This window comes from Pongo abelii, chromosome 1 (assembly GCF_028885655.2).
Source record: "Pongo abelii isolate AG06213 chromosome 1, NHGRI_mPonAbe1-v2.0_pri, whole genome shotgun sequence".
NCBI lineage: Eukaryota > Metazoa > Chordata > Mammalia > Primates > Hominidae > Pongo > Pongo abelii.
The window spans coordinates 39833462-39850793 of NC_071985.2; the positions used below are offsets into that span (position 1 = coordinate 39833462).

The 17332-nt window shown below is 44.6% G+C and overlaps 1 protein-coding gene and 1 long non-coding RNA gene across 2 annotated transcripts; one reads left to right on the top strand and one right to left on the bottom strand.

Moving 5' to 3' along the window:
- Nucleotides 1-1558: 1558 nt before the first annotated feature.
- Nucleotides 1559-2729, bottom strand: G0S2 (G0/G1 switch 2). Its single transcript, XM_002809508.6, has 2 exons — nt 2405-2729; nt 1559-2293 (listed from the first exon to the last, which is right to left on the bottom strand). Exon 2 carries the CDS (start codon nt 2259-2261, stop codon nt 1950-1952), a length of 312 nt encoding a protein of 103 aa, XP_002809554.1. The 5' UTR covers nt 2262-2293; nt 2405-2729; the 3' UTR covers nt 1559-1949.
- On the top strand, nt 2667-16611 carry LOC100940142 (uncharacterized). Its single transcript, XR_002912089.2, has 4 exons — nt 2667-2732; nt 13460-13710; nt 14906-15056; nt 16408-16611. It is a non-coding gene; the product is annotated as an uncharacterized LOC100940142 (long non-coding RNA).
- Nucleotides 16612-17332: the final 721 nt, after the last annotated feature.

Sequence of the window (17332 nt, forward strand, 5' to 3'; positions counted from 1 at the left end):
TTGGAAGGGTAATGTAAACGAAGGTGCAGAAAACCAGAAGGAAACAGGAGGGGACCAGGGTTCATGCTAGGCAGCCTGACAAATCAGGCAAGATGGCCGGCTGCGATGGACGCACATCACAGAGGCACTGAAACCTGGCATAAGAGTTTTAGTCTCAGATGTTTTTGAGTTCAGGAGCAGCAGAATGAAAGATATTAAAGGAAGACAGTCTGACAAGGGATTGTTTAGGGTGAATGTGCTAGAGGGTGCAGGGGGTGGCTTGAGCGGTTGAGAGCCAGACAAGGTGGTAACTGAATGGGTAAAGGAGTAATTAATAAAAGAGGCATTTTGGAAGACCAGCAGGAAGGATAAAATTGAGTCAGTTCCTAGGAAGTTTCTTGGACATTGAAAGTGAGGCTGTGCCTTGGTATAGGGCTGAATTTCCCATTTTGGAAACTGGGAGAGCCATGGTGCCACCAACATTCTTCTTTTCCTTTAAAACTCCAAATATGTTTCTTTTCCTTGATTAATCTTACCACATTCTGATTGCTTTTTTCCTTTGGGAGTGATAAGAATAGATTTCAGAAAGAGATGGCTTTTGATCAGGGCCAGGAACACTGGGTAGGAATTGAGTTGGCAGAAATGAAATGGAGATGTGTGTAGGGCATTGGACGAAGGAGAGAGTCTGAGCAGAGGCAATGGTGTGAGCCAGTGATACGTTTGGCAAAAATGCATAGCTGTTGATGAAAGGAGTAAAGTGTCAGTACCTGATTAGGACAGGTGACATGAAAAATGTGAGGAGACTAGCATCAAGGCCATGCCTCTGGCTCCTGGCTACTTCTTTAAAGTTTAAAATTTCTTTTGCTGAGCCCTATAGAGTCACTGAATTAGCTATTACTACAGATGAAGCTGGAGGAAGCTATTACTACAGATGTACACTGGAGGAAGAGGACTCAGATCTGTGACAACCAGTTTTTTTCTCTTTCTAGCCCAGAGTTTCTTACTATGATCTGGATTCATGGGGAGGAAGGCTGGGTAGAGCTAGACTCATCATCTGCTTTGGTGTTCTTGGGAGCTTATCTCTTTTCCTGCCAGGTAGATAGATTTTCCTTTCTTTCCTCCCTTCACCTCCAGACCGCCCTCCTTCCTTTTCTTTACTTCTCTCTCTGTCTCTCTCTCTCTAAAATACAGTTGGGAAGAAAAAGGTATCAGCCATGGGAACCTCTGGGGCACAGGTATGAGGAACAAAGAGCTTTTCTGCCTTAGAATTAATCAGTTATCTCCTACTCACTCTAGCTCAGAAGTTGAACTACCTTTCGATCTTAAAATGCTAAATCTCACGGAAGTTATAAAAGTTTCTCTCTTCCCACCCCTAACAAGAAGGAAAAACAAGTCCTCAACAGACTTATATGCATATAGTAACTTATTACACAGTTCCTAGGTGTGAAGCAAGTGTCTGACCTTCAGGAAGCTGCTCCCTCTGCAGTGCTCAGGTAAGAACCCATCACCATCACCCACCTGCTCACCCTCCCTGCTGCCCACCCCAGGACACCACACCTCTCAGGAATTAGATGAGATATGGTATAAAAAGTTTTTTATTTCAAAATGCAAAATGGTGGTCATTGTAATAATTAATAATAATAATATAAAAAGCATTTATCCTTCCTCCCTAGTGCAAAATGGTAGATGCATTTAGATAATTCACACAGTATTGGAAACGTCATGACAATGCAGTGCTGCACAGCAGCAAAACTCAATCCCAAACTCCTTTTGGTGGATGCTTGTGGTAGGTCAGTTCTAGATGTCAGCGGTTTCTCTTAAGTCCAGATAAAAAACAGCACGTGCTCCTGCACTCTCCCAGCGGAGTCAGGCTCCTGTGCGCGCGCCCCCTCTGTCTCTCCCTTCCTCTTTCGGTCTGTTTGTCTCTGTCTACTGCCTCTCCCTCCCACTCCGCTGGTCTCCCACAGTTTCTAGGAGGCGTGCTGCCGGTTGGACAGGGCCCGGCCGCCAAGGACCGTGTCCTGCTGCTTGCCTTTCTCCTGCAGGGCTTGCTTCTGGAGAGCCTGTCGCTCCAGGGCGGCCTGCAGCTCCGCCGCGGCTGCCTCCTGGTCCCGCAGACGTCTGGCGGCCGTGAAGGGGCTGCACACAGTCTCCATCAGGCCGAGCACCACGCCTAAGAGGGCCAGCACGCTGCCCAGCACGTACAGCTTCACCATCTTCCCCTTGCGCTTCTGGGCCATCATCTCCTTGGCCAGGGGGATCAGCTCCTGGACCGTTTCCATCTCGGCTCTGGGCTCTCGGAGGCGGGAGTCACCTGCAGGAGGAGCAGCAGGAGAGAGGACTTCAGCCACCGAAGAACGGCTGCCACCTCCCGCCACCCTGCACCCAGCTTATCTTGAGGAGGGCTCATAGAAAGGCGGACTACCTTAGTGGCACGGCGCAAGCAGGAGGCAGCGCGAGCTGCAGTTGGCGGCGGTCAGCGCGTCCGTTGGTCCGACCGGCCTCAGCGTTCTCCTCCTCTCGGCAGCTGCAGCTCTTCCAGTTGGAGACTCCGCCGCTGGCACCGCTTTAGCGTCCGGGGGCCGCTTATATCTTTTCTCCGAGACACGCCTCCTGGGCTCTCGGGCCCAGGCCAGCGCAGTCAGAGCCAGGGGAACTGGGAGGGGGAGGAAGAAGAGGAGGGGAAAAGGAGGGGGTGGAATCCGGCTGGGACCTGGCAGGAGGTGGCCATGCGCTACGCACGCTCCGACTGTGTGAGCTAGGGGACCCGGCGCGGGGGCCATCGCAGCGGGGCGTGTGGGAGGGCCAGTGGGCACGCGAAGGTCCCACTCCAGGCTAGCGCAGGGGAGGACCCGGAGCCCAGGCAGGTGTCCGCGGACATTTCTGACATGACGGCACCTTCTTACTGGTGTCAGTGGGTGCACAGCTTCCCTTGTCCAGGACAGCCTGACATTATAAATAATGAGGGAATCTGGGGGTTCCATCTAAAGAAGAAAGCTTTCATTTTTATTCGGAAGGGTTGTCATCTTCCCACGTGTGTGGCAATGGATCAGAGAGGAGAAGGCAAGGGGGAGGGATCTGGGTAACAGAACAGAACAGGTCACGCTTGGATAAAGCAATATGTGCTAATATTGTTTCTTTCCTGCCTGGTTGGTTTTATTTAGAGGTACATGCATGTATAGCTACAGTCAGTTGATAGAAAACTATTCATTGATGGTGCTTTTATGTGCAGAGGTGTGTGTGTGTGTGTGCATGTGTGTGTGTGTGTGAGAGAGAGAGAGAGAGAGAGATTAGTCTCTTTGCCTGCAAGCTGTTTCCTTATGTACTTCCGTGTATCGGGGAAGAGCCTTTAAATTCAAATTGTTCTCACTTCCAGTTGAGAAGTGGAGTTGGGAGCTGGGGGGTGGGGGGTAGAGTATGGAAGGGGCTGTTGGTAGAAGTTCATCTGCCATTCTAGAATGGAAGTATTTCATGCTCTCCTCAATAATTCTTTGCCACCCTCCTGAGTTTGGGGGTACAACTTCACTGCTCCAGCTCAACTTCAGCTTTGAAGCAGTTTGTGGGCAGAAGGGCTTATAGTAGACAGCTTAGGTAAGAATCCAGAGTGTGAGTACTCTTGGACTTGTGAAGATGTAGGATTGATTTTGACCAGGATTAGGTATAATCACCTGGGACCGAAGAAGCATTCTAATTTGGCTTTGGTTATGGATATGCCAGAGTTAGCAAACTCTGGGGAAAAGGAGAGGCAAATTGGCCAAAGGGTTAGCAAACTTGGGGAAAGGAGAGGCAAATTGGCCAAAGGGCTTTAAGAAGAGAAAGGGAGGGGGCAGGGGAAAGAAGAGGAAATCAAACTGGCCAGAAAATTGCAAAAGTCAGTGATGCAATCTTGCAACAGCCTTTGCAGTCGGTCAGACTGAGTGAGCCCTGAAGGGCAGGTCAGGGGAAAGGGCTGTCTCAGGGATCAAATATTTTAGTTTTTGAATTGTTAACAGGAATCTTTCTTTGGGGGTCTGAAGCAATTTCTCAGATGATTCAGTTTAAAAAGGCAGCAATAACAACTACCCTTTGCCTTGACTATTAATAGTTCAGGCAAGGGCTTGTGTGTGGAGAATGGTCAAGGTTATCTAAATAGCTTATTTGAAATTCTACATTTTAGAATTCGTCTGTTTGAGTCAAGGTGACCAGGGGCCAAATAGGATTGATTATTCCTGGAGGATTGTGTTTCCTGCTTATTGTTCTTTTAACCTTGTCAGGCAGGAAAATTCTGTAACAAGGGTTCCTGCCAAGTTTAATATCAGTCTTGGCATTTTCTTTGAATCTTCCTTATAATTTCAGAGCAACCTCTGATAACTGGCAGAAATGATTAGTGAGCTTTCCCAGTATCGGTGAGGGTTCCAGACACATTGACTTCTGGAAGAGCATGTGGTGTGTGCCCTGATATGAGGGCTGTCACGTGGTTTCCATTCTGAAGGTGAGTCAGCCTAGCTTGGGACCCAAAATTCTGAAATTGACTGGTCCAGTAAGCATTTCCTGTGTTTCTGTAACTCAGAGATGCAAACCACACGTCTTCCTAGGTCAGAAGGCTGTAATTTATCTGGGGTTCCCCTTTCCTGTGATTTGCTGTGTTAGCGCACGTCACCAGCTTGGATCCTTTTTTTGGTAATTTGACTTTGACCTCCAGGTTCCAGCAGCTATATTGGTAAGAGCTGGACAGAGGAGGCGCAGCAAGTGCCATGGACGGAGGTCACTGGTAGATTTGATCTTCCTAGTTTAGGTGGTAGCTGGGGCTGAGTGGGAGATGATGGGAGTAGAAGGCTAAGGGATCCAGTGTCAACTCATGTCTAGGAATTTCTGAGTGCAGCTCCTCTCTCTGGGTGGGAAAAGAGAACCTGGCTCCTAGGGTAGAAGGTGACTAGGTAGGGCATGGAAACTAAACACATACTTTAATGGGGCTGATGTCATTTTTAGGGAAGTAAAGCACTGTGTTGTGTCATGCATGCAGGTGAGACACAGGTTATAGCTATGATGGTCAAACCAAGCCATAGGGTGACCAACCATCTTATTTTGCTCAGGGTTGAGGGGTTCTCTGAAATGCAGGACTCCCAGTGCTAAAACTGAGATACTTCCAGGCAAACTGAAACACTACCAGGCAAACTGAAATAGTCATCCTACCCTTGAGTCTATCTCAACATTTAACTCTTGCCACTTCTAGGAAGGTAGGAAGGGCTAGTTTAAAATTTTTATATTTTGCTTTCTTAATCCCCTTCTCTCAGACATTAAGACATTCAGAGCTATCTGCAGAGGGTAAAGTCACAAAGGGGTGCATGTGTTTCAAGGGGTAAGTGCAGAGGAGGGATAGAACTGTCCCTACCACTCTGCCTTGGGGATTGAAGGCACAGGAGAAAGAGATCTTTTGGATGGTTAGTTGTAAATGAGCTTCAATAATAATAATTATTATTATAATTATTATAATATAATAATAACAATAATAATTACTATTTTGTTACCAGCTGCTTGCCGCCTACACAAAGTCACTGCCTACCCCTGGGACTCCAGGCAGCTGGAGGGAGGGAGTCATCATAGGAGATATGACAAAACTATTTGTAGTTTTAAGACTACCCCACCTGAAATTTTTTTTAGATCCTTAGTTACTTTCATAGTTTTAGAAAGAAAGTTGCTTATCACTCAGATATCAATGGAAGACACTGAAATTTATATGTGTAGCCTCTATCTCCTCTGGTCTTATAGACTAAAGTTCTAGAGTCTAGATATTTCTGTGTGGATACACTGCTATTATCACAGCTTGACACACTTAAAACAAGACTCCTTACCTTCTCTATACTCTTACAAGCTAAGTCTTCTCCTCAATATCCTTATTTCTAGCAGTGACATCTCTGTTTCATTTGTTCTCTGGGCTTGAAATATCATGGCAGTTATTTGAAGAGGCCTTCCCTGGCTACTGCATCCCACCACTCTCCACCCAGTGCCCTACTTTCTTTTTCTTCATAGCACTTGGTTACCTGATTCTATGTGGATGTACTTAATGGTTTGGTTTTATATTGTCTTCCATGTCCATTGGAGGATACGCTTCATGAGGGTGGGGACTTTGATTTTCTTCTCACTGTGTCCCCAGTGCCCAGTATAATTCTTAGCACATAATAGGTCCTTAATGGGTAACTATGGGATCAATGAATGGCTTTTCCATTGGACTGTGAAGGCTGGCAGGGAAGGGACTGTTTTTGTTTGTTTGTTTGTTTGTTTTTGCATGCAGTCCAACTTTTAGTAGATGCTTAAAGAAGCATTCAGGTTTTCGAGGGGACAGTTTTTTTGCTTTTAATCCTTTCTCCTCTAATCCATCTTAAACACTACCACCAAATGAATCCTCCTAAAATTTAGTTTTTTATTGTCAACTGCCGTTTAAAGCCCAAGATCATTTCTCATTGCCCACATAATGGACTCCTGGATCCTGCATGTTGAATTTGCTTGATTTAGTATTCTTAGAATTCAGGACCTCTACGGTCCGATCTTCTCCTATTCTTCTCCCACAATAGCCCTTTGCTCCGCACACAGGTTTCTTCACAGGCCAAGAAAAATTCATTCTCATTGCTGCTGCTTCATTTATTTTTGCTTACACTGTTGTTTCTACCTGAAATGCTGTCCTCTTTCTACTTTGTCTTCCTTTCTTCCTTGAGGTCAAGTTCAAGTTCCTGTGCTCCAAGAAGCTACCACTGCCCATGGCAGCACACCCTGATCTCTCCTTTCTGTGAATTTCAATTGCCTTTGGGGCTTGTACTGTACAGGTTGGCACTGGATTGATTACCGTTTTGTACAACTCTCTCATTGTTTCCTGTGGGCTTGCCTCAGCTCTGTGGAAGACCAAAGCTTTGTATCTTTTGTGGTGCTAACATAGAATAGGGGGCTAATCAATATTAGTTACATTGAGCTAAAAGTCAGTGCTGAGATAGAGAGGGCCAAGTGACCAGTTAAGGCTCTCTTGGGAAGTTATTTCAAGCACAGTAGCCTGTCCTTGGCTCAGAGCCTTGGTGTTGAAATTGCCCAAGGCCTGGCAACTTGGCTTAGTTTCCTCCACTCTGGTCTCCTCACCTTTCACTTCCACTCCCAACTTAGTGTCTGACATTGTAGCCATTGGCTCATTCTGGGCACCCTCCAGCCTGCCCCTGGTACAAATCAAGGCAAGGGAACAGACTTTATAGGCATTCTGCTTTTGTCCTTCATAACTTTTGGTCAAGCAGAGCCACCAGCTGCTGGGGCATGCAGACTGTGCTGGGAGCCTTGAATAGCCATGGGTGGTATGGTTAGAATTACCTGCACCCTGCTGCCTACATATCACTTCCAGATTAAACAATATACTTTACAAGTTTGAATCAGCACAAGAAATTTTCCCCAAGCTCAAATGCCAGTTGGACTTAAGGGTATAGGGCTCTAAAGTCAAGCAAACCTGGGTTCCTCCAAATCCTGACTCCTCCATTTGCTAAGGCCCGACCTTGGGCAAGTGACTTAACTTCTATAGCTTCTATTTCCGCATCTGTAAAGTGAGAGTTATGATAGCCCCTATTAAATGGGGTGTGGTGATGATGATAAGCCCCTATGAAACAGAGTATGATGAAGAGTGAATGAGATAGAGCTCTGTAAGGGACTTAGGCAGTTTCTGGCACAAACGAAGCAATCATTAAATGATGGCTGTTATTATTCAATTGTCTTTGCCTCTTGCTCTACGTCAGCAATTTCCATGATGCTTTATCCCAGCCCAGGACGTTTGCATTCCTTAGGTGACATTTAGGTAGCTTCTAGTAAGGTCCAAAAATATTTGTTGAAGCCAGCCATGTACCTGACACTGTGTTAAGCATAGTTATAGGAAGCAGAATACAGGCCGGGCGTGGTGGCTCACACCTGTAATCCCAGCACTTTGGGAGGACAAGGCAGGCGGATCAGGAGGCTAGGAGATCAAGACCATCCTGGGCAACATGATGAAACCCCGTCTTTACTAAAAATACAAAAATTATCTGGGTGTGGTGGCACATGCCTGTAATCTCAGCTACTTGGGAGGCTGAAGCAGGAGAATCGCTTGAACCCAGGAGGCGGAGGTTGCAGTGAGCCAAGATCATGCCTCTGTACTCCAGCCTGGTGACAGAGCGAGACTCTGTTTAAAAAAAAAAGCAGAATACAAACTGCATTTGCCCTCAAGAAGCTTATAGTGAAATAGAGGACACAGACTGTAAACGAGTTATTATCGTATATTGGGAAAGGCACCGTAATAGAAATTTATACCAAATGAACAAAAAGAACAGAATGAGACAGGTATTGATTCCCTTTGGGGAGGAGGTAGTCAAAGAAGGCCTAAGGGTAAATGATTCCTGAGAGGCTTGGGATGTTAAAGTATGGATGGTGTTCATCAGATGGTTCTGGGACAGGGTGTTGTTCAGGGCATGGGGAGGCCTTGAATGAAATGGGACTGCATATGAAAAGGGAGGATGAAAGATAAAGCATCGCATGGTCCAAGAGAAGTTAGACAAGTTGGTGTTAAATCATAAAGGATGGATTTTGGGCAATGGCAGAAAATGAGCAGGAAGCAGTAAGTAGGAGCCAGGTAATAAGCAGTTGTATCAATAATCACTTATTCATGCCATGCCTAGGAATTGGTGACCACTCCCTTCTTCTAGAAACACATTTCTCCTTTGCTTCCACAATACCATATTCTGCTGGTTTTCCTCTTACCCTATTCGGGACAAAACTCAGGGTCTTTATCTCAATTGTCCTCTTTATCTAACCTACAAATGTCAGCATTTCTCAGGACTCAGTCCTGGAGCCCCTTTTCTTATTCCATATGCTCTCTTCAGTGATTTAATTTACTGCCAGGGCTTCCATTGCTGCTTCTACACAGATGACCTACAAATCTGAGCTCTAGACCTGTGTATCCCTCTGCCTATTCTACATTTTGACTTGGATGTCTTGCAGGTATCAGAATTACTGTGTCTAAAGCCAAATTCAATATTTCTACCCCATAAACTTGTAACCGCCTTTCTTAACCTAAGCTGCACCATTCACCTAGCAGCTCAGGTTTGAAGTCAAGGAGCCATCTTTTCCTCTTCGCTCTCCATCACCTCTCCAATGTGAAAAATCACCAAGACTTGTGGCTCGTGTCTGTAATCAAAGCACTTTGGGAGGCCAAGGCAGGTGGATCATGAGGTCAGGAGATTGAGACAATCCTGACTAACACAGTGAAACCCTATCTCTACTAAAAATACAAAAATTAGCCAGGTGTGGTGGCAGGCGCCTGTAGTCCCAGCTACTCGGGAGGCTGAGGCAGGAGAATGGCGTGAACCCGGGAGGCGGAGCTTGCAGTGAGCCTAGATCCCACCACTGCACTCCACCCTGGGGCGACAGAGCGAGAATCTGTCTCAAACAAACAAACAAAAAATCACCAAGACTTATCATTCTACCTCTTAAACATCTGTTAATTCAATCTGCTTTCTATCTCCTCTGCCACTCTTCTAGTCTAAGCCCTCATTGCCTCCCTCAGACCATTTAGTATGGCCTCACAGCTGGTCTCTGTGCCTCAGGTTTTGGCCACTCTACTCCACTTCAAGCCAGTGTAGTCTTTTTAAAAAGTGCAGACTTGGCCGTGTCACTCTTCTCTTTCAAATCCTTCAGTGGTTAGCAAAAAGTTAGTGGAATAAAAAAATAAAATCATTCAGTGGATCCCCACTTTGCCCTTTGGAATGCCCCAGATTCTTTGCATGGCATATAAGCCACCCACCATCCTGTCCTTGTCTGTTTTTCCAGCTCCATCCCATATCCCTTAACCCTCACTCTCTGGGTGCCAGTCACACTGTTCTGTTCCTTTGCAGACTCAGGTCCTTCCCCATGTAGTTCTTTCCATGTGAAGAGAACCCTTTCTTCATCCCCTGTGGTCTGGTGAACTCTTACTTATCCTCCGAGTGTCACTGTTCTCTCATTGCCTCAGGGAAGACCTTTCCTCTCACCTAGAGAAGGCCAGCTCCCCTTGCTGCACGCTCCCACGGCCACCTCACTTTCTCTTTCATAACTCTGTTGTCTGTCCCCATTGCAGGGCTGCAGTTCTATTCAGAAGCTCTCTCTGTCTTGCTCAGTGCAGTGTTCTCAGAACTAGGGCAGTGCATAGTTCCTTTGAGGTGTTTGATACATAGCGACCAATCTGTCTTCGATTGGACTGTATCCTATAGGCAATGAGAGACACTGATACATTTTACACAGCAAAACACTGCAAGATAGGCATTTTAAGTAGATCATTGTGCCAGAGTGCAGGATGGATAAGGGAGGGGCAAAACTAGAGGCAGCTAGTGAGATGTTACAGTAATTTAGGCAGGAGACCATGAAGAACTGGGCCAAAACAGAGGTAATGGGGAGAGAAAGAGACAGACTGAGTGATAAATCAGAAAACCTGGAAGACTTGTGCTGTGGAAGAGGAGTCACTTGGGGCTTGGGAGTCACTGGGGTGACTCCCAAGTGTGGGAATGCAAAGGGGAAGAACACCTCTGATGAGAAAAATGAGTTCCATCTTGGATTTATTGAGTTTGGGCTGTTATGGGACATGCAGGCAAAGATGTTCATCAGATAGTTGTATGTGAATCATGAATCAGGAGCTCCAGAGAAAGATTAGTTCTGAGGTCACTGCCCCTGCTGTTGGAGCAATCCAGGCCCTCCCACGATTCCTTTCTTCTCCTGCATTATTTCTGTGGGTCAGTAGTTCTCAGCCCTGGCTCCGCTTTGCAATCATCCTGGGTTATTAAAAACTAATAACCCAAGACAAATGCCTGAGACTTCCCCAAGACAAATCAACTCTGAATTCCTGGAGGTGATTTTAATGTGTAGCCAGAATCATGGACCACTTCCTAGATGACTTCCTACAGTTCCATGGTTTGAGACTCCTTCAGTGCTCCCTACAGAACTTTCTGCAGCAATGAAAATGTTACATATCTCTGCTATCCAATATGGTAGCCACTAGCTACATGAAGCTCTTAAGCAGTTGAAATGTGGTGAAATCTGGTGACCCGAATGTTTAATTTTGTTTAATTAATCTAAATTTAAATTAAATAGCCCCCTATGTGTGGTTGGTGGCTACTGTATTGGACAGGACAGCTCTATATGCTAATGAATCTGAAATTTGTTTCTCTCCTGAGCTCCAGGCTTACATATTGTCTGATTTGCATCTCTTCTTGGATATCTAATAGGGTGTCTTTAAGTTAATGCATGCCAGATGAAATTCTTGATTTTTTTTCTTCAAAACTTGTTTACCTCCTAGTCTTCCCCATCTTGGGACACAGCATCACTTTCCACCCAATTGCTAAAACCCCAAACATGGAAGCTATCTTTTATTCCTTTCCCCCGCTCATCTCCCTCTTCCAGTTTTTCAGCAAGTCCTGTTAGTTCTATCAAATTGACACTTTGACTCCATCCACCCCTTTCCATCTCTAGGAGAGCATAGGATAGTCACAGCTATTTTAGTAAAAGTTATTGCATCTTCAGTGTGTGCCTTCTGAGACCTTTCTATGTATTAACTTATTAGGCCTACAAACAGCTCTATGAGGTAGGTGAACTATTATCCCTATGTTTATAGATGAGGAAACTGAAGAACAGAAAGCTTTTACAAAGTGCATGAGAATCAAACGGCTAGTCAGTGGTGGGGATGGGACTCAAAACCAGATAATCTGGTTCCAGGGTCCATGTTCTTCACCATTCAACACTGTGTCCCTCTGCCTGGTTCCAAGGCCCCACATCAATGTTTTTTCACTCTGGTTACATGTTAGAATCACTTGAGAAACTTAAAAAAAAAAACCAATTCCTCAACCCCATTCCAGGTCAGTTAAATCTCCTGAAGTAGGGCCCAGGCGTCAGAAAATGTTCGAATATTCCAAGGACTTTTCATACATAACTAGAGTTGAGAACCATTTCCTCTATGTGACCTGGCCCCTGTCTGCTCCCCCAACCCTAGCTTTAACCCCCAACCTTGCTCATGCTGTTTTCACCCCTTCTTCCTGCCCCTAGAAGAGGCCAAGCTCTTTGCTGCCACTGAACTTTTGTGCTTGTTCCTTCTCTGCCTAGAACACCCCTTCATGGCATATTCTGGGGATTGAGTATGTCTTTAGAGATCCTAAACCCTGGAAAGATTAAGGGTCCTCTACACTGCCCATCTAAATAAAAATAAACACAATATTACATTTAAAAAATATGTATAAGGAGGGGCCTACAGCATTCTCATTTTCCTAAGAGGTCTAATTTTCCTAAGAGGTCTAATGTCTACTTCCATGTCTTTTTTGATGTATTAAAAATAAACATTTTCAAAGGAAATTTTGGTGCTTCTACCTTACCAGTACCTTAAATATACGCTTAGCTTGTTTTGGGGAATCCAGACCTAAATGTTTTGGACTCATCCCAAATGTCACCTTCTCAGGGGGACTTCTCTTATCTGTCCTATCTAAAGTGGCATTCCTCCCTTCTTGAGACCCATCTATCACACCATTCTGGTTTTCTCGTATTTCTTAGAAAGCATCAGAATTTGTAATTTTCAGGTATAGTTTTTAGTTTACTAGCTTATTGTTTGTCTTCTTTATGAAGGAGGTTCCTGTCTGTCTTATTTGTCACTATAACCTCCTCACCTAGTGCAATGCCTGATACAAAGTAAGTGATAGTTCCTGAATGAATGAATGAATGAATGTAGGCTCATGGATAGCAAGCAGCACAGAGTAGATTATAATCCCAAGGCAGATAGACTTGTTTGGGTTGTCACCTCGTAAGACGCTTTCTTCCTGGGGTGGGAAGGGAGAAGTGAATTCATAGAAAGAGAGGACTCTTGTTGAAAGAGGGAGGGCCATAGCCTCTGCAACCTAGTGAAGTCTCAGAGCTCAGGATATGGTAGAAAGAACATGCTGTGATGTTGCATGGATTCTGGGTGTGGTGAGAGCTAATACTTATTTTTGGATAGTCATTTCCCTGTGTCTTCTCCAAACTTTCAGTAAAGTTTCTTAAACTCAACAACTATGTGTTTTGTTATTTGGAAAATTGAGGAAAGACCATGTGTTCATGCTCTGCTTTGGGGGCCAAAATAGGCAAGAGAGATTGGGGACAGCATAGAGAAATGGTGATAAGAAAGCTAGAAGTGTTTGGGGGCAGCAACAACTAGAATGGATTTGTACATTAGCATCTAACTTTAGAATTCCCAGAATTATTGTTATTTGGATAGTAGAGGAAAGAGTGACTCTTGGATGGCTAAAGAAGTCGAGGTTATTCTGGTTGCAAAATTAGTAAGTTATTTGGCAATTATGTGTTTAATGTCTGTGTCCCATGACACAGTAGACTTCCTCTGGATAATGATTGTGTCTGAGTTGTTTACTACTATGTTGCTGGGTTCCTGGCATTGGGTGGGCACTCAATAAATATTTGTTGAATCAATGAATGGTTCTGGGTGTTTTTGTGTTTCTAGGTTGTAAGTCAGAAGGGTCTGCTGAAATGTGATGAGGAAAACTAGAAGAAAAGTCCAGGACCTGAGAGTGAATACCAGACAGAAGCTGGGGGTGGAAGAGTATCAATATGCAATATGCAGACTGATTTGCCGAGGAGGATTCAGATAGGAGATTCGGACTCCCAGAACAACTAAAAGGATAACAGGCACTGTCAAAGATCTAGACAGAAAGGCCAGAAAAGCAGCAGTTTGAACACACAGAAGGACTATTGGTGAGAGAAGCTGCCCCTCAATGCTCATGTCAGCTCCTGGGATACTCTTGATCCCCAGGCAATGGACTTAGAGAAACAAACATTCCTAGACCCCATTTGGTTGTGGGGCGGGGCTTCTCAGCATATTGGCTTTGGCGCTTATTGGCCAAGGGCTGCAATGGGCCAGAAACTAACAGTGGGACACATTATCATTGGCAGCACAGGGATAGACAGCAAATGTTAGACCTTTTTGATACACATGTTGCCTAATTCTTTGGGAGTGACACAGAATTCTTAAAACATGTTTAGGGGTACTTGATTCCTAAGATCCTCTGTCCATCTGTGCCCTCCTCTCCCCTAAACCCACATTTACCTCTTTCATTCTCAAGGTTCTAAAAGCTGGATCTTAAAGGCTCGAGTGACTAAAATCTATGGCCTGATACCAGAAACTATTTCAGTTTCAAATACCAAAAGTACTGCTAGTTTGGTTCTTCCCATTTGTAAGTACCAGCTAGGGTGGATAGAGTAGGAAGTTGGCATGTAACTCAAGGCTGCATAGGGTTGAAATTCTGCTGATGAGTGGATCAGTTCATCATGAATTTTCTCAGGTTCCAATTTTTAGGGGAAAAATTTTTTTTTTCTGGGTGATTTTCTTGCTAAGTTGTCCCAAGAGGGAGTTATGGGGTAATATTCATGGAATCATATTCTTCAAACACTTTTTATGGTTTTCTTTTGCCTTAAGATTTCCTACTAAGAAATCAGTATCTGCTTATTGAGCACCTATTATGCGCAAACACTGGGCTATGAACTCAAGAATTCTCCTTGACTTCAAGGATTTTATAATCCACGTTTGGGGACAAATCACAAAATAATTAACATTGAACAAGCATAAGTATGCAACTTTGAGATATTTAGAAAAGAGACTGACAAAACAGAATGGAACTGTTTGCTGATGGAGTTGTATAGGTCAAGGTCCACTTGCCAGAGTTTGGGAAGAATTTACAGAGAATGCCAGAGAAGCCACCGCTGATTCAGGAATCTGATCTGAGTCTTGGATTTAGGATCTTGCCAAGTATACAGGAGGTGGAGAGGGCAGTGTAGACAGGCAGAGTTGGATGAATCAAGCCTAAGTGTGGTTGAGAGAGCAGATGACTAAATCAAAGCACGTCTGTGAAGGGGGTTGTGTGAGTTAGGGCCTAAAATGCAACTTTTTCAGCTGGACGCTGGGTACCTGGCTGAAGACTTTGGACTTTAACCTGGAGATGATGGAGAGTATGCAGGATAAAGTCCATACCAAATCCAACGCCTAGCAAATGGAGAACAAGCCAAAACTAACATGATAAAATGCAGCAGGAAAAAGTGCAAAGGTATGTATGCGCCTGTGTGTGTGTATGCTCACATGTATCTTAAGAATGGCACCAAATTCAAGAGTGAGCAACCTGTTTTAACAGTATTTGGCTCGAAAAAGACAGAGTTGTTAAAGTTTCTACAAGCTCAATATTGGGTCTGTGGTGTGATTTGGCTGGGAAAAGCTTCCTGCACGTCAGGCCGCAGCAGTGGAGTAGAGTCTCCTGCACAAAAGCTGTACTGGCAATACTATTTTCTTCCCCAAGTCCCTGAAGGGAACTGCTGTTCCCATGTGCTGTTTCCATCCAAGTTTTTCCTGGACTCGAGGCAAACTTTACTTTCTCAGATCATTGTGCATCTTCATGCAGAGTTTACTGAGCCACCTGAGGTAACACTTTTAAAAACTTGGAGAAAAAGTATTACTGTCCAAACAGAGTGATCAAGTATTCCAGTTTGCCTGGGACTGATGGGTTTTCTGGGATGTGGTACTTGCAGTGCTAAAATGATGAGAGTCCTGAGCAAACCAGAATCATCAATCACCCTGCAACAGACCAGAATCTTCTCCTTGATTTTCTCCCACTTCCAGTGGTATGTCTTTAAGAGACTGAAGAGGTGGCATACATGTCTCCTAAATATTTATCCTCTGGCTGTAATTTGCAGAGGTCTCATCTATGTTTTTAAGGTTTTTCAGGAGAGCATTCTTGTTGTGTTCTAGGTTTTGCAAATCTAGAATATTCACCACAGCAGCTTTTCCTACCAGTTTCCTTGAGATTTTGTTTTCTATAAATTGTCCCATATGTCATTTCTTTTTGGTGAAAAGTAGATTCCCTCAGTCTTGGTAAGCCAAATGTAGTGGAAAGAGCACAGACTTTGGAAACTTAAAAATCTTCTATTGAGGCTGGGCACAGTAGCTCATGCCTGTAATCCCAGCATTTTGGGAGGCCGAGGCGGGCCGATCACCTGAGGTCAGGAGTTCAAGAGCAGCTTGGCCAACATGGCGAAAACTGTCTCTACTAAAAATACACATATTAGCCACACATTAGGTGTGGTGACGGGCACTTGTAATCCCAGCTGCTCGGGAGGCTGAGGCAGGAGAATTGCTTGAACCCAGGAGGCGGAGGTTGCAGTGAGCCGAGATGGCACCATTGCACTCTAGCCTGGGCGACAGTGCGAAACTCCGTCTCAAAAAAAAAAAAAAAAAATCTGCTATTGAATTCTGGTTTCACCATATACTGGTTGTGGTGGACAATGCTATGTGTTTACCATGCCCTGCTTTGTTTTCCTCTTTTGGGCATATAGGAAAATTACCTAGGACCCCTGTGAGTAGTTCCAGTCAATGAGTTGTAAGCCAGACTGATTGTGTCATTTCAGAGCTGAAGTGTGGAATAAGTGGGAGAGGTCTGCCATGCCCTATCTAACCTTGCTGCCATGACCTTTAAGGCCGTGTGTCCTGGTTGGTGCAGCTACAAGATGGCAGAAATGCCTAAGTGACAGTATGGAAGAGAGGATCCCTCTTCTCACCATTGTCTTGCATGTTTCCTTGTGTGAACCACAAATAAACTTTTGTTATGTTAAGCTGCTGAGATTTTGTGTTTGATTTATTGCTGTAGCAAAGCATATCCTAAAGTATTAGCTCTGCGATCTTGTGCGAGCTACTTAATGGTGAAGTTGTAAAAAGGGGAGTATAAGATCTTCCTGAAAGAGTCATCTTAAAGGACCACAGGGATGCCTAAACAAGGTATTGTGTATACATTTCTTACCATGGGGCCTGGTTCATTGGAGGAGTTGGAAAAATATTTTGTTTCCTTCTATTCTTTCAGAAAAACACAGATATTTCTTTCTGGAGTAGTACTTAAACAGAGGGGTAAATACAGTCTCTAATATCCAAGAAGCACACATGCCATCTCCTGATGATGGAGGGACAGGCTTCTCCCTGCACTGTTGGTTCAGTTCTCAGTCCTTCACCTGGAGCGGCTTTTGACAAAGGGGCCCTTGCCCAGAGGATGCCACCATGATGTCACGGCATCTGAAACCCAGGCCACCTGTGCTCATTTCTAACCATTATGTTTTGGAAGATTACTAACAGATGGGGGCTTTCTAGAGGAAGATGACCAGATTAGGAAAAAATATGGCAGTCATGGAACTGGATAAACAACGTACTGCGAGTGAGGTTGCCAGATATAGCAAATAAAAAGACAGGAATCTCAGTAAAATTTCTGATAAACAACACATATTTTAGTATAAGTATTCCCTATGCAATATTTGGAACCTACTTACACCAACAAAGTATTCCGAG

What these genes read in the sequence shown, in the direction of transcription:
- G0S2 (XM_002809508.6), bottom strand. Translation starts at nt 2,261, where the DNA reads ATGGAAACGGTCCAGGAGCTGATCCCCCTGGCCAAGGAGATGATGGCC.